Source organism: Vipera ursinii (genome assembly GCF_947247035.1).
Source record: "Vipera ursinii genome assembly, chromosome: 6".
Classification (NCBI taxonomy): Eukaryota; Metazoa; Chordata; class Lepidosauria; order Squamata; family Viperidae; genus Vipera; species Vipera ursinii.
The window spans coordinates 67,722,230-67,748,863 of NC_139515.1; the positions used below are offsets into that span (position 1 = coordinate 67,722,230).

Sequence of the window (26,634 nt, forward strand, 5' to 3'; positions counted from 1 at the left end):
AGAGAGATAGTGATATCTTGGCTACAGTATTTTTAACCTGAGCAAAATGAATCAGATGACTCAAGCCAGAAACTCCTGTATTGCCTGTTAGCCCTGGATGTTGTGTTCCCAGTAAGCAATTTTATCACTCAGAACAAGCAAAATTGTTTGTTGACTCTGATTAATCTGTTAATGTTTTTATTTAAAACAGTAATGTTCCAGAGTGCCAATTCAAAGACATATGCTGTAGAGAAAAAGGGGAAGGGGTGGGAAAACCTCGGTATACATTATCATCCCACAAAGTTTTCTGCCAGATCAATGTTAGACAATTATCTATTAAAGATTCTTTAATTTGGATGATTGCATGGAGCAGAATTATTCCATTCTCACTCTGTGATTCTTTGACTCTGTCCATTTCTGCACTTGACCAGTTTTTTCCTTTTTCAATGTCTTTATATCTTAAGGGTGATTGAAGAGATCAAGCAAAAATGTGCTGGACTTGAACTTCAGAATGAAGATATTTACATGGCCCCCAAATTTGGTGATTTTGTTCAAATGGTAGTCAGAAAGCACAGAGGAGAAGACAAGGAAGAAGAATTAGTGATAGATTATGTGAGCTGGTTTGTAAAATGTTATAGTTATGTACATTTGGGTAAATTCTATGCAGCAGATTGGTAATAAATAAGATAAAGGTAAAGGTTCCCCCGCACATGCGTGCTAGTCGTTTCCGACTCTAGGGGCCGGTGCTCATCTCCGTTTCAAAGCCGAAGAGCTAGCGCTTGTCCGAGGACGTCTCCGTGGTCATGTGGCCGGCATGACTAGACGCCAAAGGCGCACGGAACGCTGTTACCTTCCCACCGGAGTGGTCCCTATTTTTCTACTTGCATTTTTACATGCTTTCGAACTGCTAGGTGGGCAGAAGCTGGGACGAGTAACAGGCGCTCACTCTGCTACGCGGCACTCGGGATTCGACCCGCCAAACACTAAATAACTTCATCATAAGCAAAATCACAGTACTTTCACTTCTGTGATGTACATATTTGTTCAGTGGTTGAAATGTGTTTTAATATTAAGCCATCAGATATTCGTGTGTGAGTGCATGCATATGCACGTGCATACCTTTGAATCAGTTTGACCCTTGGTGACTTTCTGGTGAAGGCCCTATAGCTTTCTTAATAAGTTTTCAAAAATGATTTGCCATTGTTTGCTTCCTAGGGCTGAAAGAGAGCGGCTGGCCCAAGGTTACCCAACTGGCTTTATGCCTAAGACAGGACTAGAACTTCAGGTCTCCTGGTTTCTAGCTTGATGCTTTAACCACTACAAATTGGTTCATTGATATTTGCAGACAGTACAATACAATAAATTAGTATTTGTTATTTGCCTTGTGATGGAATCTAAAGATTGCCTTCAATACAATGACTTGAGCTATAATCAGTTGGGAGGATCTTCAGGACATATGCTTGTTACGCATCATGTTTTCTGTAGGAAAGCATTGTTTCTATGATACATTGCTGAACAAAATCGTTTGTTTTGTCCTAGGTTTCAAAATATATTAACCATATGACTATAAAGATGCCATGTCAGTGCTTTATCAATGGGAAATTTGTAAATGCTGAAGGTGGAAACACATATGACTCTATAAATCCAACAGATGGATCAGTGAGTAAACCTCAGTACAGTAACACTTCCCCCCACCCCCGGAAGCACTCGTATTTGTAGCAATCATATCATGCTGTTGATGAGTTTACCAATGTGTTCAGGTTTTTTTTTTCAAAAGCAGAATATAAGCAAGCAAATGTTGCTTAAAAAGTATCAGCATTTTGGTGAATTGCATTGCGTTGGGCCTTTCTTGTGACCTTTAGAGCAGGGTGTCAAAGTGGTGGCCCGTGGGCTGGATGTGTCATGTGTAGGCCACGCCCACTCCAGCTCTGCAAAGGCAAAAAAATGTCACACTGTCATGTGACATGATTGAGTTTGACACCTGTTCTTTAGAGTGTATGACAGAACAACGGATCCAAAATTTAATAACTTGCAAAATAACCATCTTTTTCTATTGAAGATAATGCCAAATTGTATATTACAATGTTGCCTGCAAGTATGTAAGGGACAACTCTGCATACTGATGTTGTAGTGACATTTCATCTCCCTCCTATGGATACACTATGCAAAATCAGATTGACAACCTGTCACCATCAGGAGCATAACAAATATGTGATAGAAGGAGTGTTTTTTCTATTATGAAACTGGTGGGGGGGAGGGGAGTAGAGTAAGGCTCAACTGTTTGCTGATAACAGGTGAGCACATCTTGGTTGAGAATTTCTTTGCCCATCAATTGGTCAGGAAGGACAAGCTAATTGATCACTGATTGCCAGGAATGCAAGCTCACCACCACTGTAAATGTACTTTTCCCATAGAATTCTGTAAACTTAAAACAGAGCAAATAGTTTGATGATGGCTTGGACCATGATAAAGACTTGGGCAACAAGGGGGAAAAATGATCATCTGAAAATGGCTCTCTTCCAGTTCTTGATATTACACTGCCACAATTTCCAAATACATATGTTGATAATTGATATCCCAGCATATCATAAGATGCGGCTGGAAAAACTTGATATGTACCATTGCAACTAATAATAGTTAATATCCAGAAATTGCCTGCTCAGCCTGTTTGAGAGATTAATTGAAGTCCTAATAATAATTTATAGGAAGAAGTAACAAATATTCAACACCCTTTTGTTTACTTGATTGTATTTTAAAGATCAAGGTTAATTAATTCATCCTAATACTGGCCAGTCTAGGAAATTGTAGCCTGTGTTAAAAGTATAAAACATATTTTTGCATAATTTTTGCAAAAAAAATTGTTATAGAATCAGAGAACTCTGGCAGTATGAACTGAACAAAACATGTTGTTAAAGCCAGCAGCTCCGTTCAGACGTCATATTTAATTTCTTTAAAATTTTGGCTTAATCATAGAACTCAACATGCTTTGACTTAGTTTTTCTTTGCAATCAAGAGCAATTAAACAAACATTACCTGCATTTTCCTTGGTTTATTTAAAGCTACCTGCAAACTCAGACATTTGATTCCTCTGAGAAAAATAGGCAGATTTCGTAGTTCTCTCTCACGCTCTTTCTCTCTCACACACACACATACGCATACGCACACACACTGCTAAACAAACCCTGGAGTTTATATACGGTAAATGCTCCTACAAGATGGAGAAGCCAAGCGTGAATAATCCAACAGCACAGATCCACATGTCTTACATTTAGGATTAAGCCAGAATTCTAATGAATGAAGGTGGTGAGACCCCTCCTCAAGAAGCCTGCCTTGGACCCAGCAATATTAAACAACTTTCGTCTGGTCTCCAACCTTCGCTTTCTGGCGAAGGTTGTTGAGAGCGTGGTGGCGCAACATTTCCCTTTGTTCTTGGATGAAGCTGATTATCTAGACCCGTACCAATTGGGTTTCAGGCCCGGGTACAGCACGGAGACGGCATTGGTCGCGCTGGTGAATGATCTCTGGCGGGCTCGGGACAGGGGTTGCTCCTCTGTGCTAGTCCTTTTAGACCTCTCAGCGGCTTTTGATACCATCGACCATGGTATCCTGCTGCGACGTCTCAGGGGGTTAGGAGTGGGAGGCACAGTTCTCCAGTGGTTCTCCTCCTACCTTCTGGGACGTTCGCAGTCAGTGTTGGCAGGAGGGCAGAGATCGACCTTGAGACCTCTCATTTGTGGAGTTCCTCAGCGATCGGTTCTCTCGCCTCTCCTGTTCAACATCTACATGAAGCCACTGGGTGAGATCATTCGTGGCTTTGGAGTTGGGTATCATCAATATGCTGATGATACCCAGCTTTTTATTTCGACCCCAAACCACCCCAGTGATGCTCTCGACGTGATGTCCCGCTGCCTGGAGGCGGTCCGGGTCTGGATGGGGAGGAACAGGCTTTGACTCAACCCTGACAAGACTGAGTGCAGGCATCCCGGGAAATTCCGATTATTCCATCTCTGGCCATGGGGGCCATGGGGGGTGAGCTATTACCCCCCGTAGATAGGGCTCGCAACTTGGGGGTCCTTCTAGATTCACAGCTCTCTTTTGAAGAGCATATTGGAGCTGTGACTAGGGGGGCCTTTGCCCAGGTTCACCTGGTGCGCCAGTTGCGGCCCTATCTAGACCGGGATGCCTTGCGTACAGTCACTCATGCGCTCGTGACTTCTCGTCTAGACTACTGCAATGCTCTCTACATGGGGCTGCCCTTGAGGTCCACCCGGAGACTTCAACTGGTGCAGAATGCAGCCGCGCGAGTTGTCTTGGGGGTTTCCCGATACTCCCATGTTACACCTTTGCTCCGCGAGCTGCATTGGCTACCGGTTGCTCTCCGGGTGAGGTTCAAGGTGTTAGTGATGACTTACAAAGCCCTTCATGACATGGGTCCGGATTACCTACGGCAACACCTGCGGCCGGCGTCAACTTCCCTCCGTCCAGTGCGCTCCCACAGAGAGGGCCTCCTCAGGGTGCCTCCGATCAAAGAATGCCGATTGGTGGCCCCCAGGGGGAGAGCGTTCTCTGTGGGCGCGCCAGACCTATGGAACTGCTTACGGTTGAGCTCCGGATGGCCCCCGACCTTCGCTCCTTCCGGCGCGATCTCAAAACCTTCTTTTTTGAACAAGTTGGCCTGGTCTGACAGGAAGGGGTTGGGTTTTTTATAATTAGTTTTAATTTTTAATATGTATCAATTACTACGGGCATAGTTGTTTAATCACTTTTTAATTTTTGTATCCTGTTTTTTATTATGTATTGCCCTGTTCACCGCCCTGAGTCCTTCGGGAGAAGGGTGGTATACAAATTAAATTATTAAATTAAATTAAATTAAATTAACATGTCAGAACATGATCAGTGAATTGCTATCTAACAGTTTTATCTATTTTTATTTTTTGCTCTCATTTTCTTTTTCCTCTTCTTTTTACTTTTGTCCCTTTTCCATAAAAATTGTAACAAAACATTTATACTTCATGTACTATCAATCTAAAAAACCAAAGATGGAAGGAAGGAGACACAATGGAATGAATGGAAAAAAATGGGAGGTTTGTAGTTGAATTAGTAAAAACCGATAAAGCGGTTGTTGTTTTTAAGTTAGCAACTTCTTATCTTTATGTAAGGTGATTGCTAAAGTGTCACTGGCTACAGTGAGTGATGTTGACAAAGCGGTGGCAGCAGCAAAGGATGCCTTTGAATACGGTGAATGGGGAAAGATGAATGCAAGAGAAAGAGGGCAATTAATGTACAGGTATGGCAATGCAGAATATCTTACATTCTTACTTTTACTTCTGTTCACTCTGTGATCTCTTAATATGTCCATTTGATAGTGCAAACGTATTGAGAAAACAGACAATATAAATATGACTTTTTTATTTCTTTTTGTGCTGTTAAGTTAGTTTTTGAATCTGGCAATTGCCTGAACTCATCCTTGCAGTAGTTTGGAAGTGGTTTGCTCTTGCTTCCTTCCTTCCTAGGGCTAAGAGAGAGTGACTGGCCGAAGGCCATCCAGCTGGTTTTGTCCTTAAAATGGGATTAGAACTCATGACCTCCCAGTTTCTAGCCTGGTATCTTAACCACTATACTAAACCACTTCTAAACCCTGAATATCATGTAACCCCTCCCTCAAATCCTGTATACATTTATTTCAAAGATGTAGATAGCAGTTTTCAAACTAAGAGCCAAGCTTGACTTCTGAGCAGCTCCCAGACAAGAAGGGCAGAAGATGAAAGCAACTAGGCCAGGACAAAACTAAATTTGATTTGACTTCATGTATTAGTTTAATTATTTATTTTATTTTTTATTTTTATTACATTTATATCCCGCCCTTCTCCGAAGACTCAGGGCGGCTTACAAGCTTAGCAGTAGCCTTCATTCTATGTATATGCCTGCTTATTAGGGCTTTCACACACCCCCAAGCGGCATTATTACAAAGTCAGCTTAATTGCCCCCAACAATCTGGGTCCTTATTTTACCTACCTCGGAAGGATGGAAGGCTGAGTCAACCTTGAGCCTGGTGGGATGCGAACCTGCACTAATTTAATTAAATATAGGCAATGTCCATTTAAAACATTTCCCACATCTCTGATATTAAAATGTGCCAATGTCCTTGGAAGTATTCTTGAGAGCTGCATCCAGGACTTTGGGACAGGTTCATGTTGCAAGTCAATGGCTAAAATGTGATGCTTATACTTGAATGTACTAATTACTTAAATTATTGGAATACTAATTTGCCTCTAAGGAGGTCAAGATGATATACTGTGAATTCTACACCCTCAGAAACATTATCTTTATAGCAATCTTGTAAGCTTCAGGTTACCCAGATTTAAAACTTCCTAGGTTTTTCCAGATAATATCATATAGTTGTTGTTCTTTCCCTATGTTTCTTAGGAATTACATTCACATTAAACTGATTTTCAATCATGGTTAATTGTAAGACATAATAACTGACAGATAACACTATGGTAAAAAATCAGTCAGCCACATCATGACTTATTGCAGTGTACAAAGCAGGCTTATGAAAGCTTTTTCCACCCCTGATTTCCAAACTATTACATAATAATGCCCTGATTTTCCAATCACCCACAATTTTCATGTGACTTAAATTCAGTAAACTTACTTTCCAGACTAGCAAGTTTCAGCATGAATTCCAACATTTAAAAACATGTCATGTTGTCTTTTTGTTCTACCGTCTGTATGATTCTATTGAAAGACTTGCGGATCTGATGGAAGAACATCAAGAAGAGCTGGCAACCATAGAGGCTATTGACTCTGGAGCTGTGTACACATTAGCTTTGAAGACCCACGTAGGAATGTCAGTGCAAACATTCCGATATTTTGCTGGATGGTGTGACAAAATACAGGCAAGCTAATATTTGAGTTGGTGTCAAATCTTCAGTATTGTATGTGACATTATTTAGACAATTCAATTAGTACAGAGCACAGTAAAAATGCACTTCTTAAGGTTTCCTCAAAGACTGATTATCTTGCAGAATTATTATGTGGGTCAGACCTAATTCTTGCTAAAGATAAAGGCACCCCAAACCAAAACTTAGAACAATAGCAGAGTTTCTCAGCATTGAAAGGGGTGACTTGTAGCTGAAGTCCATACTTCCTTGCTTTATGCATAGCTAATTTCACAGACATATGAATTCATTTCTGAGAAACCAGGAGCTATCCTTACGTTAAGACTGAACAACTTTATGATAGCAAGCACTTCACTTAATGGGATTGTGGGTAAGTATCCCAAATGGCAGAGCTACATCACATACTGGACAGAGTTGAAATCTCCAATGCTTTGTACTTGTGGGCTAGTTTCTGCAATCCAGGGAGATATTTATAAAGTGTCAATTTTTAAAAACTGCTTAAAGGTGGAAAACTACAGTATATCCTCAGTTGTCAGTAGTAATGGTCGGGTGTGTGTGTGCGTTGGGGTAATCATAAAAGGGGGAAAATGCAAGCCTGATTTATAGTTTACCAACTCCTGTCTTATGTAGGCAATTGTGTGTGAAATGGTTATAGGTAATCCTCGACTTACAGCCGTTCAGTGACTGTTCAACGACATTGAAAAAAGTGACTTATGACTGTTTTTCACACTTATGATCATTGCAGCATCCCCACGGTCATGTGATCAAAATTCAGATGCTTGGCAACTGACTCATACTTATGACGGTTGCAATGTCCCAGGGTCACATGATCCCGTTTTGTGACCTTCTGACAAGCAGAGTCAATGGGGGGGACCAGATTCACTTCACAACTGTATTACTAACTTAACAACTGCAATAATTCACTTAACAGCTGTGGCAAATAAGATGGTAAAATGAGGCAAAACTCACTTAACAACTGTCTTGCTTAGCGACAGAAACTTGGGGATCGGTTGTGGTTGTAAGTCGAAGACTACCTGCATTACTTTTTAAAATAAAAATATCAGTTCGACTTTTTTGTTTAATGAAAAGAACTCTGCTTTCAAACTGATTCATATGCAAGGTTATCAGTGAAAAAAGCAGCCCCCCCGAAGAGATACAGATAATAGTAGATAATGTCCATGTATCTTCCTCACTACCAGTATTCATGTATATTTATCAGCATATGGGATGTTGTAGGAGACATTCTGTAACTGCTAACAGGTTATTCAGACACATGTGATGATACAATTGATGCCGCTTTCGTCATGACTGTCATTTAAAAAAAAAGGATAAGTGTTTTTTCATTTAGGGTTCTACCATTCCAATAAACCAAGCACGACCAAACCACAATTTAACGTTCACCAGAAAAGAACCCTTAGGGTAAGATCCATTGTCTTTGTTAATGAAACCAGACTCCGATTAATTTTACTCATAACATGTTTCTCCTGTGTTTTGAAATTCAAATTTACTTTTGTGTTTCTTTCTCCCTGGAATCTGAAGAGTCTGTGCTATTGTTATTCCATGGAATTATCCACTGATGATGCTGGCATGGAAGAGTGCGGCATGTTTGGCTGCTGGCAATACCTTGGTTCTGAAACCAGCACAGGTAACATCAAGCTGGCCAATGATACCTTGGAATACAACATTCCTTGCATTAGTAGTTTCTGCCTGGCAGAGGTACAGATGTAGAATGTCTTTTGACCAGTTGATCAATCCGTTGTGGACCTTAATGGAAAAGCACAGATAAAAATAGCAATAGCACTTAGATTTATATGCTGCTTCTTAGTGCTTTACAGCTCTCTCTAAGCAGTTTACAGAGTCAGCATATTGTCCCCAACAATCTGGGTTCTTATTTTACTGACTTCGGAAGGATGGAAGGCTGAGTCAATCTTGAGCCAGTTAGGATTGAACTTCTGGCAGTGGGCAAGGAATTAGCTTGCAATACTGCATTTTAACCACTGCACCACAACGGCTCAAATAAAAGTAGAATGTTTGTGAACAGTATTAAAGTACAATAACATTCCCAACCTGGTGCCCAGAGGCATCTTGCTTGCAACAGTAATGGGAATTTAGTTATATATTTAAGATATTTATAGCCTGACTACTCTCCAGAAGATCTTACTGTGCAATACATTCATGCAAGCAAGCCTAGGCAATAAAGCCAAAAAAGATAAGTGAATGCACATAGTAAAGTGTGCACATAATTATTGCATGGGACACTATAATGAAATTAAAATATATTCTATGAAAACATGCTTATGGTGTACCTCTACAATCTAAATAAAATTGTTTTTATTTAGGTAACTCCGCTGACTGCCTTGAAATTTGGAGAGCTCTCTCTGAAAGCTGGATTTCCTAAAGGGGTTATCAATATTTTACCTGGTTCAGGTACAGTGGGAGTGTAAATATTTATAGTCTTTCCTAACTTTTGCCCTTCAGATGTATTGGAAGTATGAGACCCAGAATTTTTAGTCAACATGGCCAACAGCTGAGAATGATGGAATATGCATTATCACGTGTCTAGAGGACGTCAACTTGGGTTCAAAGAATAGTTCAGGTGGAAAGGGGTACAGGAGCATTAAGTGACATTCTGCCTCAAAATCTCCATCTCCCAGTTTCAGTAAAATTCATAGTATTGTATCTCTTACATCATGTAGGTGGTTTAGTAGGACAACGCTTATCAGAACATCCAGACATCCGTAAACTTGGGTTCACTGGCTCAACACCAATTGGGAAACATATCATGAAAAGGTAATATTTCTCAGTGCAAGATCTTATCTTTTGCTCAGTGGGAAGTTGTGTGAATTCTACTTTACCTGAGAATCTCCATGTTGTTTACCAGCATTGTCAGAATAATACTGAGTTAAACACTGATATTGATTTGGATGCACCAAACTTGCTTGTGTGAGTACTTTCCCTGTTTTTGTATACTCCTTTCCACTTCCAAAATTTGCTACTACAATTTGGGTGACTTTTGCAAATTTAGCTAGGATCCAGTAAGAGAAAAATGTTGCCAAGATATAAATTGTAATGTACAGTAGTTTAACTATGTTTACTATTTAACTTATTTTTGGGAAATAAGTAAAATAAGTATATAATAAAGTATTTACACCACAATATGTCTTAATATCAGTAAGAAATGAGGAAAATGGTATCTGATTTTCAGGCTTCTGTCATTTATCGTTTTATTCGTTGTAGCTGTGCTGTCAGTAACCTGAAGAAGGTTTCTTTGGAGCTGGGTGGAAAATCGCCACTGATCATATTCAATGACTGTGAGCTTGACAAAGCTGTGAGAATGGTAAATAATCTTTTAAGCTCCATATAAAATTTTCTTCAGAAAGAGTATGGTTAAAATGTCCCATAATACACTGTGCCTTTTTACTAGTGTTCTAGAGAAGTGTGTGCAACCTGCATCTATCTCTACTACACTGTGAGCTTTTTAAATTTTAAAATCCCCCTCAAGCAATTGAGGCACATAGGAACACCTGCCATTTGGGCAGGAGAGAAGACAAGAAAAGAATTGGGCAGAAAGAGAAAGGCGGAGAGAGAAAGACATCTCAGAAAGGAAAATTGGTGGTTTCATCCTTTTTGTTTCTGGACCTACCCACTCTTTGCCCATATATTATTGCAGGTCCACAAATTAGTCCCAGGGGAAAGAAGTTCTCAATAGTAAATATTCAGTATTTCTATTTCAATATTCGTAAAAGATAGTATTTTGTAGGGATAAGCTGCACAGTACCTACAGACCCACTCTTTGATAATCCTCAGGCTCCTTGTACTATGTGACATTTTCTAAATTTAGTTTAGAAAATTTTAAAGGCTGCCTCAAGAATCAGATTTATTTGTAACAATACCTTCTGGCCTCACAAAACTCCCACAGGGATGATACAGAGCATCCTGAAAGGCTGATTCACTTTCTGGTAAATTAGTATTTTAGGACCACCATCCTCAGTAAGGGCTGGTTTTTCATGGCAGCCTGTCTGAATAAATAGATCTTCCATCACTTTCAAAATTCAAAAGGGACATCCAGCTTTAAAGTCTGACTGTTTTATATTATTAAATTTTGTTAAGTTACTAAATATGTATAATAAATTTATTTATACAGTACTGCATACTGTAGTCCTTCATTTATCAGTCATCAGTCATCACTTTTTTATGTCATCTACCTTCCATTATATGCAGAAGTTCCTTTCTCATTTTTGATGGATATGTTACTCTTCTCCAAGCTGGGGCTCTCCAGATGTGGTACAATTTAACCCACATTATTTCCTGACAGCAGGGAGAGCTGAAGAGCAACACATCTGGAAAACATTAGGTTGGAGAAGCTGAGCTACACAAAGAGAGACTGAGATTTAGCTTTACATTATGGTCTCATTAAAAAACTGAGTGAGTTTTTAGACAGAAAAAGATTTAAAGGCAACCATAAAAACCAAACCAAATCAAAAATGGTATATTCTTTTTCTTATGATTCAGGGCATGGGAGCAGTATTCTTCAACAAAGGAGAAAATTGCATTGCAGCTGGTAGACTGTTTGTTGAGGAATCTATTCATGATGAATTTGTTAAAAGAGTGGTAAGAAACTTAAAAAGAGTGGATGTTGAAAAATAATCCTGACGTACCAATTGTAACTTTGTACAGGTAGCCCTCAACTTACAACATAATTGGGACCAGAATTTCTGCTGTTAGACAAAGTGGTTGTTAAGTGAGCCATGCCCCATTTTACAAATTTTTATCAATTTTTTTCACCCGTGGTTGCCAAGTGGAATCATGTGGTCATTAAGAAATCTGGCTTCCCTCATTGACTTTGCTTGTCGGAAGCTGCCTGGAAAGGCGGTGAAGGCAATCACGCTACCCTGGGCTGCTGCAGCCACAGGAAATACACGTCAATTGCCAAACACCTGAATTGTTGTAAGTCACTTTTTTCAGTGCTATTGTAACTTCAAACGATCACTAAGCGAATGGCTATAAGTTGAGAACTACTTGTAGCGATAATAATTTTCACTGATAAAATGTGAGTAATGGAGTGAAGCCCTATTTTCTCAGTGTTCATTGATTTTCTGATGTGGCAGAGTTTCGGGTTTGTTTAGTTTTGATCAAGCAACTTTTATTACTTTTCAAGCTCTGCTGACCATGTTCTACAGAAGGCACTTTCTGTTCCCACTTCCATTTCATTAAGCAAGGTGACACGGATCTGCATACCAGCAAAAATTACTGATACACTAGCTTTCCTCAGCATCAGATGTTATGGATATTAAAATGTGAAACACAGCATCCAAAGTATACCAGACTGTTTCCTTGTATTTGGCTTGAGCTTTAGGAACATATTAATGTTACATTCTACAGGACTTTATATTTCTTCTTCTTCTGTGTCTAGATTGAACTTTAAACTGCCAGAATGAAGCCACCTTCTTGTCTTTGTTGCTGGTCAAAAATTAAGTTATTATTGGTACATGTTTCTGGTAGTAACCAACATATCAGCCAGAATGGGCCAGGCTCTGTGTCTTTCCACATTCACGTAGCATGTTGTTATCCACTAAGAGCCTCCACTCAAGCATATTGATTTTACATACAGTCATTCCAACTCTCAACTATTCAGGGTCCTCCAAGTAGTATAAGGGAAGTCAGATCCTTCAGCCATATCCTCCTTTAATGTTATTCCTTGCTCGATGGTCTCCTTCCTCCATCTTTTAATTCAATGATGTTCTTGCGTACCCTCAAGAATGTTCTTTCCGTATAGGGCTCTGTACAATATAAGGTGAACCAACAGAGGACAATGTCTTCTAACTTTAAAAATCCTAATTATATGATGTTATCTATAAAATTTTGGCTGATATATTACACTATTTAATCCTCACTTTCTTTGGTAATCTTTAGGTGGAAGAAACCCAAAAGATGAAAATAGGTGATCCACTTGATAGAGCTACAGACCATGGACCTCAAAATCACAAAGCACATTTGGAAAAGCTTCTGGAATACTGCCAAACTGGAGTAAAAGAAGGAGCAACTTTAGTATATGGAGGGAGACAAGTATGTAGACCAGGTAAGTAAGATCTAATATAGGACTACACAATTACATTCACATTAATTACAAGTATACTGCAATTCAAACACATGGGACATTTAAAATAAAAATTGTTCATGATGTTAAAGGCAAGAGAAAAATTAAAAGTGACAAACTACATTTTGGGGGGGAAATCCTTGCCTGTTCTGAATAGCTGCAAGAAGTGAATCTAAAATCAATTTGATTTTTATTGTTTTTATTTATATATTGGATTTGTTAAGGCTGCCCAAATCCAAGAAGACTCTGGGCAGCATGCAGTAAGTCTGCTATGCTCTGGTTCCAGAAATAATCTCCAAGCAATTGCAACAGAAAGATTGCAGCATCAGGTCCAGTTGGGTATAAATCCTAAATTCAGGATGCATCTGCCTGTTATTAGATTTTTATCACTTTTCAGTTTTGTTTGCATCTGAAGCTTTTTTTTCCAATGTAAAGAAAATCATAGTATGGCACATTATATAAAATTTGAGTAAGTGGAGAGACAAGGGAAATAATAGCAAACATACTGCGCCAGGAACTGGACCACCATAGATATGCCAGAATCTTCCTTGGCTGATCTTGTTTATCACATTTTTCCTTTTCTCTCTTTTTTAAAAATAATATTGTTATTAAACTTCGACATCAAACATTAAAATACAAACTAAGATAGAAGCAAAATGGAATAACAAATTATGTGACAAAAATACATGAAACAAATTTATAACAAAAGTGACTTCTGATTTTCGTTTTAGTTCAATTATATTCAGTTGGTGACCCACCAAAATGTATGTTGCTGTTTTAACAATAACTAATTGTTCAGTTTTATTCCTGCAGTCATGGTATTATCATAAGGGACAAGTAATTATGAAGCATGTAGAGTAGGGGTCTTCAAACTTGGCCCTTTTATGACTTGTGGACTTCAACTCCCAGAATTCCTCAGCCAGCAAAGGGCCAAGTTTGAAGACCCCTGATGTAGAGGAAGGAGAGGAGAAGAGGAAGAAGGTAACTGATTGTAAAATACACAACAGAAACTGTAAACCTAACTCAAAATGACCTCTTTTTGACACCCTCAATGTTTGGAAACTAAAATATATATTGAATGGGTGCTTTTTTAAAAATAATCAATTGGCTAAAAATTAAAGTCCTTGTTTATTAGCCAAGTTACATATAAAATGCATTGCTGAGGATTGATAACGTATGACCCATGTATCAAGATAGAAAATGCTGGAGATTGTAATTACCCATTTTTCTTTCATTAGGCTTCTTCATGGAACCTACCATATTTATCAACGTTGAGGATGACATGCATATTGCCCATGAAGAATCCTTTGGGCCAGTGATGATCATTTCCAAATTCAAAGATGGGTATGTTCTGTTCCAATTAATGCTGTTGTTGGTGCAGCAGTTACAAGCTTTTCAAACCCTGGATCCTTGCAATTAATAGTCATCTGAGAAGACAAAATGAACCTGCTTCACTCCTTTTCTCCAATGCAATTTACATACTGGAGGAAAACTTCTGCGAAGTAGATTCCACCCCTAATTTGGAATCCTGTATGAGTGTGGTGGCTCATGAGGTTAGGATGCTGGCCTGACGATCAGCAGGCTCGTTTTTGAGAGCTGGTTGCTGCCACGAGGCAGGGTGAGCTCTTACCACACAGTTCAGCTTCTGCTGATCCAGCAGTTCAGGTGGGCAATCAGAAGTAGACAAATGAGTACCACTTTGGTAGGTAACTTAACAGGGTCATGAAAGGAGCCCCCAACTGGGCATCCCCCAGGCAATGGTGATGTCACTGTCCAATTCTTTCAACCTGGAAGCGCTTCCAGCATGACTGTAGTATTTGGAATCCTATTTAATTACTACTGACATTCTCTCCCAGTCTATGACCTTAAGAACCATGCAATTTTTAATTTTGTGGATTACGTAAATATCATTGCTATATCCTTATATTTAGGGATATTCATTACATACATTCTAGCCAAGTCTCAAAAATACTTCACAAAAATACCAGATTGGATATACAGATGGTTCTAAACAATGTTGTGTTTTAATCAATTAAATTCCAATGGGAGGTTTGCAATTCCAGACAGCTATAGAATATGTTTTATAAACCACGATTCTTAAATTACATGCTTCAATTGAAATAAATTTAATTATGGCTTAGCACAATATGAGAACACAATATATGCTACAAAAATATGGAGTGCTAAATTTAGCATCTTTGGTATATTTTGTGCTGTCAATATCTTAGAATGTTTCTTTATTGCCACAGAGACATCGATGGAGTGTTAGAACGAGCCAACAGAACAGAATATGGTTTGGCTTCAGGTGTTTTCACCAAAGACATAAGTAAAGCACTATATGTCAGTGACAAACTGGAAGCTGGAACTGTTTTTATTAACACTTACAACAAAACTGATGTGGCAGCACCATTTGGTGGATTCAAGCAGTCTGGTTTTGGAAAAGATTTAGGTAAGCTGCATTTCATGTTTTCTCTCTAGACTCCAATTATACTTGCAAAGTGACATGTATTAAAGGTAAGAAATTTATCACGTTCCAGAACTCTTTGGCTCCTATTTTGAATCAATATCGTGAACAACCATGAATGATGGGTTTTGAAATGTAATGAGAGAAATTATTGTTATAGACTACTTGTTCTCTAAAACCCTAGTAAGACCACACCTGGAATACTGTGACCAATTTTGGTCACCATACTACAAAAAAGATGTTGAGACCTTGGAAAAAGTTCAGAGAAAAGCAACTAAAATGATCAAAGGCCAGGAGACTAAAACATATGAAGAATGGCTGCAGGACTTGGATTTGGCTAGTCTAAAGAAAAGAAGAAATATGGGTGACATGATAGCAGTATTCTAGTATTGAGGGGCTGCCACAAAGAAAAGGGGGTCAAACTATTCTCCAAAGCACCAGACAGCAAGACAAGAAACAATGGTTGGAAACTGATCAAAGAGAGAAGCAATTAAACTTCCTAACAGTGAGGATAATTAACCAGTGGAATAGTTTGCCCCCAGAAATTGTGGGCACTCCATCACTGGAGATTTTTAAGAAGAGACTGGACAGTCACTTGTTTGAAATGGTATAGGTTCTCCTGATTCCTATCCTATCCTATCCTATCCTATCCTATCCTATCCTATCCTATCCTATCCTATTCTATTCTTTCTAAATCCTATTCTACAATGTGATTTTTGTAATGGAGCAATTGTCAAAATGCATTTGAAACGAAGTAGTAAATAAAGTTGTGCTATTTTACCCTTAAAATCAGAGCACACTGAGCTTGTCGATCAAATGGTCGGCAGTTTGGCTGGTCGAATCCCGAGTGCCACGTAACAGAGTGAGTGCCTGTTACTTGTCCCAGCTTCTGCCAACCTAGCAGTTCAAAAGCACGTAAAAATGCAAGTAGAAAAATAGGGACCACTACAGTGGGAAGGTAACAGCGTTCCGTGCGCCTTTGGCATCTAGTCATGCCGGCCACATGACCATGGAGACATCCTCAGAGAAGTACTGGCTCTTTCGGCTTTGAAATGGAGATGAGCACCGGCCCCTAGAGTTGGAAACGACTAGCATGCATGTGCGGGGGAACCTTTACCTTTACTTAACCCCATGTTAAAAGAACATGCAATTTAGAACCTTACAAAATACAGGATTCTTTCAGAGTAGAGGCAAGCAATCTTTTAACATGAGGATGAAGGTTCATTCTCTGAGCTAGTGAGTTGGTTTCCGAATATTTCATTATAAGGCTAGGTAACATCTTCAACAAAGTTTAGGAGTTTAGTTTAGTTCCCCTAAACTCCATATCAATCTGTCTCTTGTATTGCATTTTATTCAACCAATCTCCATTATACGGAGGGTTTCCTTGGTTTTGAGTTCTACCTTGCTTTTTGCAAACGCTCCCACTGTGAGGAGAGCGTTTGGAGACTCCTTGGAGACTCCAGCTACTCAAGACTTTCTTATTCCTTTTAGGTGAAGAAGCTCTTAATGAGTACCTGAGAACAAAAGCTGTAACTGTGGAATACTGAGCAGCTCAGCCAAGAAGCCCCATTCTTCCTCTGACCCACAGCAACTACAGCATTACAAACAAACGACAAAGTAAAAATGCTTCCTGGCATGAACATGCCAACCAGTGTCTCAGTGCAATGATCCAATTAAGCACATTTGCATTTATTCACAATAGGATTCCTCAAAGGAGTTCAACACTTGCTACAGATTACTGTGATCATAAATTCTTCCTTCCTATAACTATCATGTCCATCTGCTGACATTTAGGTCTATCTGAAGGCGAGACAGAAATCTAGAAACCATCAAATTTCTCATATTTCGTCTCTGTGAACCCTTTACTTAAGTTGGAAACGTGCTATAATTTTTTATTTGTCCTAAGTCACCATGTGGGTCTTGGCCACGTTACACCAGCATCATACTTTTTTCCTGCAATAAACATTTTGCATATTTGAACTAACTCAGAAAACCAGTATACCATAAACATGGTTTATGTATCCAAGGAAGTGCACTTACTATGAATCTGTACAATAGAGAATTGAACATCTGTGTTATTCCCCTAAATACAAAAAAGTTGTAGAACTATTTTGTAATTTGTTTGCTATTGAGTTGTATGTAATCTCTAATTGTGGGTGCCAATTACATTAAATAAATGCTTTTTTGATGTCTTGTAATATTTCATGACCTAGTATTACATCTGTAAGATCACCTCTCGCTCTCGCATACATACACAATGCTTTTAAGTCATACCGCACATACTAAGTTTTGACTCACAGAAAAAGTCTAAATACAACCATTCTGAATTATTAAACAATTTAAAGCCATGGATTAATGCAATTTGTGAAGACAACCATGCCAGGTTTTGAATGTATTTACTACTTGCAATTGCAAAATATTTATTGAAAACGGCGTACAACATTGTGGTATAAAATACGATGAACAGAAAGATAAGACTATAGCAGTTTTTGTCTAAAAAACAGTATTGGAAATTATGAACAGAAAGATACTTTTCCCTTTGTATCTTGCTTTCCAGGAATATACTAGAAAACCTTATTGTACCTAAATTTTATTTATATTTATGTACTACAATTATCAACTCACATCAATTCATGAAAGATGGTCCTCTATGAATGTAGGTTATGCACCATAATCTACCATGTATAGTATGAACTATTAATTATTGCTACTTCCAAAGTCTTCAGCCTATTTAACTTTTCATGTCAAACATTCCTGATTTGCATCCAACCCTGTTTTCAAGTAAGCAATAATAGCTCAAAAATTATTTATTTGGGAATAAAGTCTTATTCAGTGAATTGTACGCTCCAGTAATAATGCATAAAATAAAACTAATTTCAGTTCAATTTGACATGTATCTTGCAAGTTGATGCCTTTTACAGTATAAAACAAATACTGTTCATCTAAAAAAATCTTTTTTATTTAGCTTAAATAAACTTTATGAGAATACAAGGCATATTGTAATTTCAAAGATGTAACATGTGATCTCACACTGGCTGGGATTTGATTTGTAACATATTTTGGACATTAAAAATATACCAGATTCCCAATGGCATTCCTCATTCTCCATTATGAATGCTTCTTATCAACCAAAATATTTCAGTCTAACACAATTCTTTCACCCCTACTGTAAAGGACTATTCAAGCAAGGTGAGTAACCTTTGGCACAAACAAGCATGAATCCCAACCAGACTTGGGAGTTAGGAATTAGTTCATTTGGGAGGCCACTACTATATCATAAAACAGCGAGTCACCAGTCCAAATACTTCGTAATTGAAACAATCTAGAGTAACTGATCTTTTTTACAGAGACACTGTCATTTGTCTGTATGTAACCCAAGAGTTGGTATTAATATGTAATGTTATTACAAATTAACTCATAAATAGTTCATAGCTATTGATTCTTCTGTTTCTGTCTGGTCCAATTATTCTTTTGCTTTTCTCTCAATTTTACAAATGAAATCCTCAGCAATTTCTTCTGACTTGATAGCAGACCTACAAATGATTTTTATACACCTCTCAATCTATGAACTTTCCAAGAGGCCTTGAAAAAATGAGGATAACATCTAGATATTGAAATGGCAGGAAAATAAGGCTAATTCACCTACTCGGTTTTACCATCCAACATTTCTATTCGTCCTTCTCTTTTTGATAAAGAAAACTTAATATTTTCTTCTGTAACTTCTTCACAAACAGAGCTGTCCTCACATTCGGAATCATCTTCTGATTCTGTTGTATCACAGTCATTCAGTTCTACTAAGGCCACATTCTGTAAGAATTTAATAATGAAAGTAAGATACTATTAAGTGCACAATGAGAATGCAGAAGTACATCAGTTTCAATGCTGGACTATGAAATCAAAAACAGTCAATTTTAAGTTTCAATGACCATTATCTTAGACTTAGAAAATATCTCAACATCAGTTCATTAACTATTCCCACCAGTACCAGTGAAAATGAGTGCGGAGTCCCAACCTACCAGATCCAATAGGCATGCTCAAGGTTCCCTTTATTAAAATGTCATTTTGTAGGAACAAGGAGATTTGCCTTCTCTGTTGTGGCCCCTGACTATGGAACAGCCTTCCCTGATCTTCTTGGTTTTCTAGAGAGCCATAAAGACCAGGCTTTTCCCCAAGTATTAGGCCCATGTGTTAAGGGAGCCTAATATACAGATGTATATTTGGTGAATTTGTTAATGTTACCTCCATTTTTCTTTTTATTGGATTTTTTAAAAACTTAGTTTTTAGTTAGGGCATTCTATTTATAGGTGGTCCTCAAATTACAACCATTTCTTTAGTGACCAAAGTTACAGCAGCAATGAAAAAAGTTTTCACAGTTATGATCATTGCAGAATCTCCAGTCACGTGATCAAACTTTGGGTGCTTAACATCAGCATGTATTAACAATGGTTACAGCATCCCAGGGTCTTGGGATTATCATTTGCAATCTTCTATGGGAGCTTCTGGCAAGCAAAGGCAATGGAGGAAGCCACATTAGTTTAACGACCCCATGATTCATTTAACAGCTTCAGTGATTTACTTAACAAAAATGTTGCAAAATGTTGGCAAAAATGTTGCAAAAAGATTCACTTAACAACCGTCTTGCTTAGCAATGGAAATTTTGGATTGAACTGTGATCAAGGACTAAGTGTATACTGGTTTTAGCAAAATGATTGCTTTCTGCCCTGATTTACCTATTTCAGATGGTCAACCATCTAAGATCGTTGGCCACGTTGTTGTTGTTGTTAGTTGCGAAGTCGTGTCCGACCCATCACGACCCTATGGACAACTTTCCTCCAGGCTTTCCTGTCCTCTACCATCTTCTGGAGTCCATTTAAGCTCACGCCTACTGCTTCACTGACTCCATCCAGCCACTTCATTCTCTGTCGTCCCTTTCTTCTCTTGCCCTCAATCTTTCCCAGCATTAGGCTCTTCTCCAGTGAGTCCTTCCTTCTCATTAGGTGGCCAAAGTATTTGAGTTTTAGCTTCAGGATCTGGCCTTCTAAAGAGCAGTCAGGTTTAAGAAATGGTTTAAATAAAGAGATTATTTGTATGACAGTCACTGTCAAGAAAAAAATAGCCAAGAAAAAAATTAGCTGGATGGATTAATCAATTAATTGCCTTCCCTGATCAGAGGCTGAAAACACTTAGAAAAGAAATGCTGAAACAAAGCACCACAGAGCCAGTGGCTCTCTGCTGCTTAGGCAAATCTTCTGGGCTTGAGTTGGCCACCTCCATCAACAAGCAATGCAAGATCAGTGTTGAAAGGAATTTTGGAGACAAGGTAGTCAAATGTCTTCAAGTAGGGGAAGGTGCTAGTTTAGCAACCCTCCTAATTTGGGACTCTTCTGCATGTCTGGTGTATAACATGAAGAGTTTGTAGCAAACCTTGTCCCTCTTCAGGCTGATGGGTAATTTTGAGAAATACAACCCTCAAACATCCGGACTGCATATGGGAAACAGAGCTACTTTGACACTTTGCCTGAAAAGTTTTTATATGCTTAACTGAAAAGCTTTGCAATGCCCATCCCCTTGGCCTCCCAGAAATATTTCTTTTATATAGCAATGCAAAATTTTTAGCTTGTAATTTTAGTCATGATCTTATTTTTTTAATTTGTACCCTGATTTTAATACTTTGCTGTTTAGTATCTGGCTAGTTTCTGGGGGTCAAATAAATTTGATAAATAAATATTTCAGTCATAGCACAGAAGTCAATTAAAAAAAGATGGTAACATCCAGGTAATATCAACAACCTAAGATATGCAGATGATACCACTCTAGTGGCAGAAAGTGAAAAGGAACTAAAGAGCCTCTTGTTGTGGTGAAGAAGGAGAGTGCAAATATTGGCTTGAAACTTAACATTAAGAAAACCAAGATCATGGCATCTGGCCCTCTCAATTCCTGGCAAATAGATGGGGAAGAAATGGAGGTAGTGACAGATTTTAATTTCCTGGGCTCCAAGATCACCACAGACGGGGACTGCAGTCAAGAAATTAAAACATGCTTGCTCCTGGGGAGGAAAGCCATGGCAAATCTAGACAGCATACTAAAAAGCAGGGACATCACCCTGCCAACAAAAGTGCGTATAGTCAAGGCTATGGTCTTCCCAGTTGCAATATATGGCAGTGAAATTTGGACCACAGGCTGAGCGCCAAAGAATTGAAGCCTTTGAACTATGGTGCTGGATAAAACTCCTGCGAGTCCCTTGGACTGCAAGGCGATCAAACCGGTCAGTCCCAGAGATCAACCCTGACTGCTCCTTAGAAGGCTAGATCCTGAAGTTGAAACTCAAATACTTGGGCCACCTAATGAGAAGGAAGTACTCACTGGAGAAGAACCTAATGCTGGGAAAGGTTGAGGGCAAGAGAAGAAGGGGACGACAGAGAATGAGGTGGCTGGATGGAGTCACTGAAGCAGTAGGTGTGAACCTAAATGGACTGCAGAAGATGGTAGAGGACAGGAAGGCCTGGAGGAACGGGTCCATGGGGTCGCGATAGGTCGGACACGACTTCGCAACTAACAACAACATCCAGGTATTATTGTGGATAACAGTTTTTGAAGAGGTCTAGACACTAAAGAACAAGTTTTTCTTCTTTGAGTGTACCATAAACATGAACGTAATGCTCCATGCCAAGGAATTAATTAGAAACAAAAATATATTCACCATTTCAATTATCTTTTCCATCGAAGGATCTACATTTTCTATGTCAAACTCTTGGCCAGGCTTGCTGTCCATTTCTCTTCTCAGTTGATTATTTGCACTAGCCATCTGGGGTAGAAAATTCTGCACCTTATCTAAAACTAATGTACAGAAACATGTTTATGAAGATATTAATATGCTTCAAAACATGATTTAAAGAATTAAAAAACCCACCACTGATTAGGTGATAGTATAGGAAGAACATAAGGACGGCCAGCAACACCCCACATATAGGAATGAAAATAAACATAGAAAGTAAATATAGAAATGTGCTGTTAATCAACTGCCATATTGCAAGATAAAATTATTATGAAATATTTAAACTTAAATCATTAGAGGAGTTAAGACAAGAAAACATTAGCTACTCTTGGTTTCAATATACCCAATTGAAAGCTAGGTGGAAGTCAGATCAAAAGATTGCCATCACAATTACAAATCAAAATGTAGTAAAACAAATTAGAGATTTAAATTGTGCACATATAAAGAGGATATATAATGCTTTAATTGAATTGGATTCGGAAACGGAACTGGTTAAAGACTGTATGATAAAGTGGTCACAAAATATTCAGGAACCAATTTCGTTGGACACTTGGGAGATAATTTGGGTTAGAAATGTCAAATTTACTCAGGCTCAAAATTTAAGAGAAAATTTTTATAAAATGTTTTATAGATGGCATCTGGATCCCAAGAGGTTGTCTAACATGTATCCTAATTTACAGTCTAAATGTTGGAGGTGTGGTAGTTTAGAAGCTACCTATTTTCACATGTGGTGGACTTGTAGAAATATAAAAGCTTTTTGGATCAAAATTTGGTGGAACATTCAAAAGATTTTTAAGAGAAAGATAAAGTTTTCTCCGCAATTGTTTTTATTGGGTATTGTGGTAGATTGTGACGTTAAAGAAACTAACTTGATGTTGAACATGATAACAGCAGCACGGTTACTGGTGGGACAATATTGGAAGAAGGATAGTTTGCCCACTATAGAAGAATGGGTGTTTAAAGTTTCGAATCTTGCAGAAATGTCTAAGATTTCTGCTTATTTGAAAGATCATTCACAGGAAAGATATATTTCAGTTTGGAGGAGATGGATAAATTATATTCGGAACAAATATGGGACTAAAAAGTTCCAAAAATATACTTCATGATATTTAGTTTAACCACTACTAACTGTTGAGTAGTAGGGAAACCAATTTTAATGTTCGCTCTCTGCTCTGCATAAATAATAGAAAATGCATGGTTCTTTTCAAAGATCTCCACATATATTTAAGCTTTAAATCCTTTGACATTCCTGAGGATACAGCCCCTTCCCCCCAAAGGCAAGACTTTATGATTCTTATTTTATAACATACATATAATTCAGGAAAGACACAATCCTCTAACTCAGTGTTTTTTAAACTTGGCAACCTTAAAATGGATGGACTTCAACTTCCAGAATTCCTCAGCCAACACACTGAGTAGAGAATTGTAGCAGTTGAAGTCCACACATTAAAGTTGCCAAGTTTGAAAAACACTGCTCTCAAGCCAGGGCAGTACTCTTAACTCACTGGTAATATATATAAATATATACTTACGGTTGCTCCTGGGCAGCCTAGTTGTCTGTAAGGTTGTGGCTTTCTTTTTAGCATGTTTTGACCTGAGCAAAAGTGTTTCACTGATACCTAGAAATCCAGAAGTCCTGCTTCAGTTGAAAAGGCACATACAACTGATTTTACTAGTACAGTATTTCTCTTTATAGGCACTTTGAACTCTACTGCAGATTAGTTGATGCAAAGCAGTTTATTCTAATAGCTACATGCTCTACTGTGAGAAGCATGGCACTTTTTTCAACTCCATGCACTACAAAAAGCAAATATGATAATATTGTAGAGACATGCTATAAAACTAAGCAAAACGTTTTAGGCTATTGTGCATTTCAAAAGTGGAAGGCACCATTCTCATCGACATTTAGGCAAGCATTAATATGTAAAAAACTATGAAATCAGAGGTGAGAAAGTCGAGATAGAAAGGAATTTTTTTTCAGATGCAAACTTTCACTAATTTTAGCAGGCAAGTGTATTAACATTTTCTTAAAAGTTTCCAAAAACGTTGCACCTTATTTTTGAGAATATTTGTACGTGATGTTTATTCGCGCAAGATCTCACGAACACCATGTCCCTACAGGACTTTTATATATATATACTGTATTTTCCTTTTGGCAGTTACTGTTCAAGCCTACAGATTTTGGAAGCAACGCAAGGAAAAAACAAGTTACAGGTATTGCAGCGTTTCTCAAATTTGGCAATGTTAAGAGGTGTGGCTTCAACTCCCACAACTCCCGAACCAGCCACTGGGAATTGTAGGAGTTGAAGTCCACACATCTTGATGTAGCCAAGTTTGAGAATCACAGGTTAGTGCAGGGGTCTTCAAACTTGGCCCTTTTATGACTTGTGGACTTCAACTCCCAGAATTCCTCAGCCAGCGTGCCTGGCTGAGGAATTCTGGGAGTTGAAGTCCACAAGTCATAAAAGGGCAAAGTTTGAAGACCCCTGGGTTAGTGGGAAAAGACGAGATCAGGAAACACGACATTCGTTCCTTGCCCTGCGGCTGCTCTCTTTGAACACATTCATCGCCAGTTACCTCCGCCGCCGCCCACGGAAAGAAGCACCCGAGATATCCCCGGATCCGCGTTGATATCCTTCTCCGCCATTCAGCTCAATATGTGCCCTACTCGCGGTAGCGACGCATCCCACCTCCAAGAGGAAGCCGGAACACACGGGAGGGAACGGCCAAAGCCAGAGTGGCTTCGCGAGCGTAACAGCGCCCCCTGGGAGCACAGAAGACCTATACTAGGCTCGACAGGACTTTATAGGAAAGCTGTATCAGAGTAAATTCTCATATATATATTCACGTTTTAAGTTCCGGTAGCCGTAATTTTCTTCTTGCAATGAGATGAACCTTTATTGTCAAAGTACAACTATGTGTACATTGAGATTAGCTGAGCCTCTTTTATAGATTCCAAGTGGCAGTTTGGGGTCTCAGTTACAAGCGACTACACATTTCCTGTCCTGCAAAGTTATTACAATGGCATTCTATAGATGATCCATGCAATGAAATAAATTATTGATAATTTTGCATTATCAAAATACCGAGGGTTTTCATCAAGCCCCCAAGTATTCCCTTCCTATTTAGATTTCTTTTTTTAAAAAAATCGGACAGTTTAACCAACCATTTTGTAACAGTTCTAATAAAGGTGTTATCTTACTGATAATTCTCCCAAAGATTCAGGATAGGGAGAGTATTGACACTTTTGAACTTTGGTCTTGGAGAAGACTGCTGAGAATACTATGAACGACCAAGAAAACAAACCAATGGGTTGCTGAACAAACCAATCCATCCCTTGAGGGACAAAGCACCAGGTTCAGACTATCCTACTTTGGACACACTACGTGAGGACCAAGCTCTCTGAATTTAATTTAATAATTTAATTTAATAATTTAATTTAATAATTTAATTTGTATACCGCCCTTCTCCCGAAGGACTCAGGGTGGTGAACAGGGCAATACATAATAAAAACAAGATACAAAAATTTTAAAGTAATTAAATAGCAATGCCCGTAAAATAATACACATTAAAAGTTAAGATCGATTTATAAAAACCCAACCCCATCCCATCAGGCCAGGCCGGATTGTTCAAAAAAGGTTTTGAGATTGCGCCGGAAGGAGCGAAGGTCGGGGGCCGTCCGGAGCTCAACCGGCAAGCGGTTCCATAGGTCTGACACGCCCACAGAGAACGCTCTCCCCCTGGGGGCCACCAATCAACATTCTTTGATCGGAGGCACCCTGAGGAGGCCCTCTCTGTGGGAGCGCACTGGACGGAGGGAAGTTGACGCCGGCCGCAGGTGTTGCCGTAGGTAATCCGGACCCATGCCATGTAGGGCTTTGTAAGTCATCACTAACACCTTGAACCTCACCCGGAGGGCAACCGGCAGCCAATGCAGCTCGCGGAGCAAAGGTGTAGCATGGGAGTATCGGGAAACCCCCAGCACAACTCGCGCGGCTGCATTCTGCACCAGTTGAAGTCTCCGAGTGGACTTCAAGGGCAGCCCCATGTAGAGAGCATTACAGTAGTCTAGACGAGAAGTCACAAGCGCATGAGTGACTGTACGCAAGGCATCCCGGTCTAGATAGGGTCGCAACTGGCGCACCAGGCGAACCTGGGCAAAGGCCCCCCTAGTCACAGCTCCAATATGCTCTTCTAAAGAGAGCTGTGAATCTAGAAGGACCCCCAAGTTGCGCACCCTATCTACGGGGGGTAATAGCTCACCCCCCATGGCCAGAGATGGGATAAGCGGAATTTCCCGGGATGTCGGCACGAACAGCCACTCCGTCTTGTCAGGGTTGAGTCGAAGCCTGTTCCTCCCCATCCAGACCCGGACCGCCTCCAGGCAGCGGGACATCACGAGGGCATCACTGGGGTG

General features: G+C 39.1%; 2 protein-coding genes across 7 annotated transcripts in view; one reads left to right on the plus strand and one right to left on the minus strand.

Moving 5' to 3' along the window:
* The window catches only part of ALDH1L2 (aldehyde dehydrogenase 1 family member L2), a gene marked incomplete at its 5' end in the record, with an annotated part of 31,588 nt that extends 14,570 nt beyond the window's left edge, over positions 1-17,018 (plus strand). Inside the window, 14 exons of the mRNA XM_083365697.1 lie at positions 444-591; positions 1,519-1,638; positions 5,139-5,266; positions 6,728-6,878; positions 8,230-8,300; positions 8,421-8,526; positions 9,221-9,308; positions 9,578-9,671; positions 10,119-10,218; positions 11,394-11,492; positions 12,795-12,960; positions 14,217-14,322; positions 15,228-15,427; positions 16,934-17,018. Coding sequence (XP_083221823.1) covers positions 444-591; positions 1,519-1,638; positions 5,139-5,266; positions 6,728-6,878; positions 8,230-8,300; positions 8,421-8,526; positions 9,221-9,308; positions 9,578-9,671; positions 10,119-10,218; positions 11,394-11,492; positions 12,795-12,960; positions 14,217-14,322; positions 15,228-15,427; positions 16,934-16,989 — 1,633 coding nt within the window. The 3' untranslated portion in view covers positions 16,990-17,018. The remainder of the gene's footprint in view (positions 1-443; positions 592-1,518; positions 1,639-5,138; positions 5,267-6,727; positions 6,879-8,229; positions 8,301-8,420; positions 8,527-9,220; positions 9,309-9,577; positions 9,672-10,118; positions 10,219-11,393; positions 11,493-12,794; positions 12,961-14,216; positions 14,323-15,227; positions 15,428-16,933) is intronic.
* On the minus strand, positions 384-25,202 carry NOPCHAP1 (NOP protein chaperone 1). 6 transcript variants are annotated; one of them, XR_014492840.1, is made up of 7 exons: positions 24,795-25,181; positions 23,750-23,836; positions 22,143-22,279; positions 19,089-19,249; positions 14,236-14,405; positions 12,776-12,903; positions 12,006-12,700 (listed from the first exon to the last, which is right to left on the minus strand). XR_014492840.1 is itself a non-coding variant. In XM_083365706.1 (5 exons), the coding sequence occupies exons 1-5, from the start codon at positions 24,862-24,864 to the stop codon at positions 432-434; spliced, it is 507 nt and encodes a 168-aa protein (XP_083221832.1). In that variant the 5' UTR covers positions 24,865-25,202; the 3' UTR covers positions 384-431. The 6 variants fall into 6 exon arrangements, 3 of the variants coding, with proteins under 3 accessions (XP_083221832.1, XP_083221833.1, XP_083221831.1); XR_014492841.1 differs by having other exon boundaries at positions 12,006-12,903; XR_014492842.1 differs by having other exon boundaries at positions 12,006-13,563.
* Between the last annotated feature and the right edge of the window lie 1,432 nt (positions 25,203-26,634).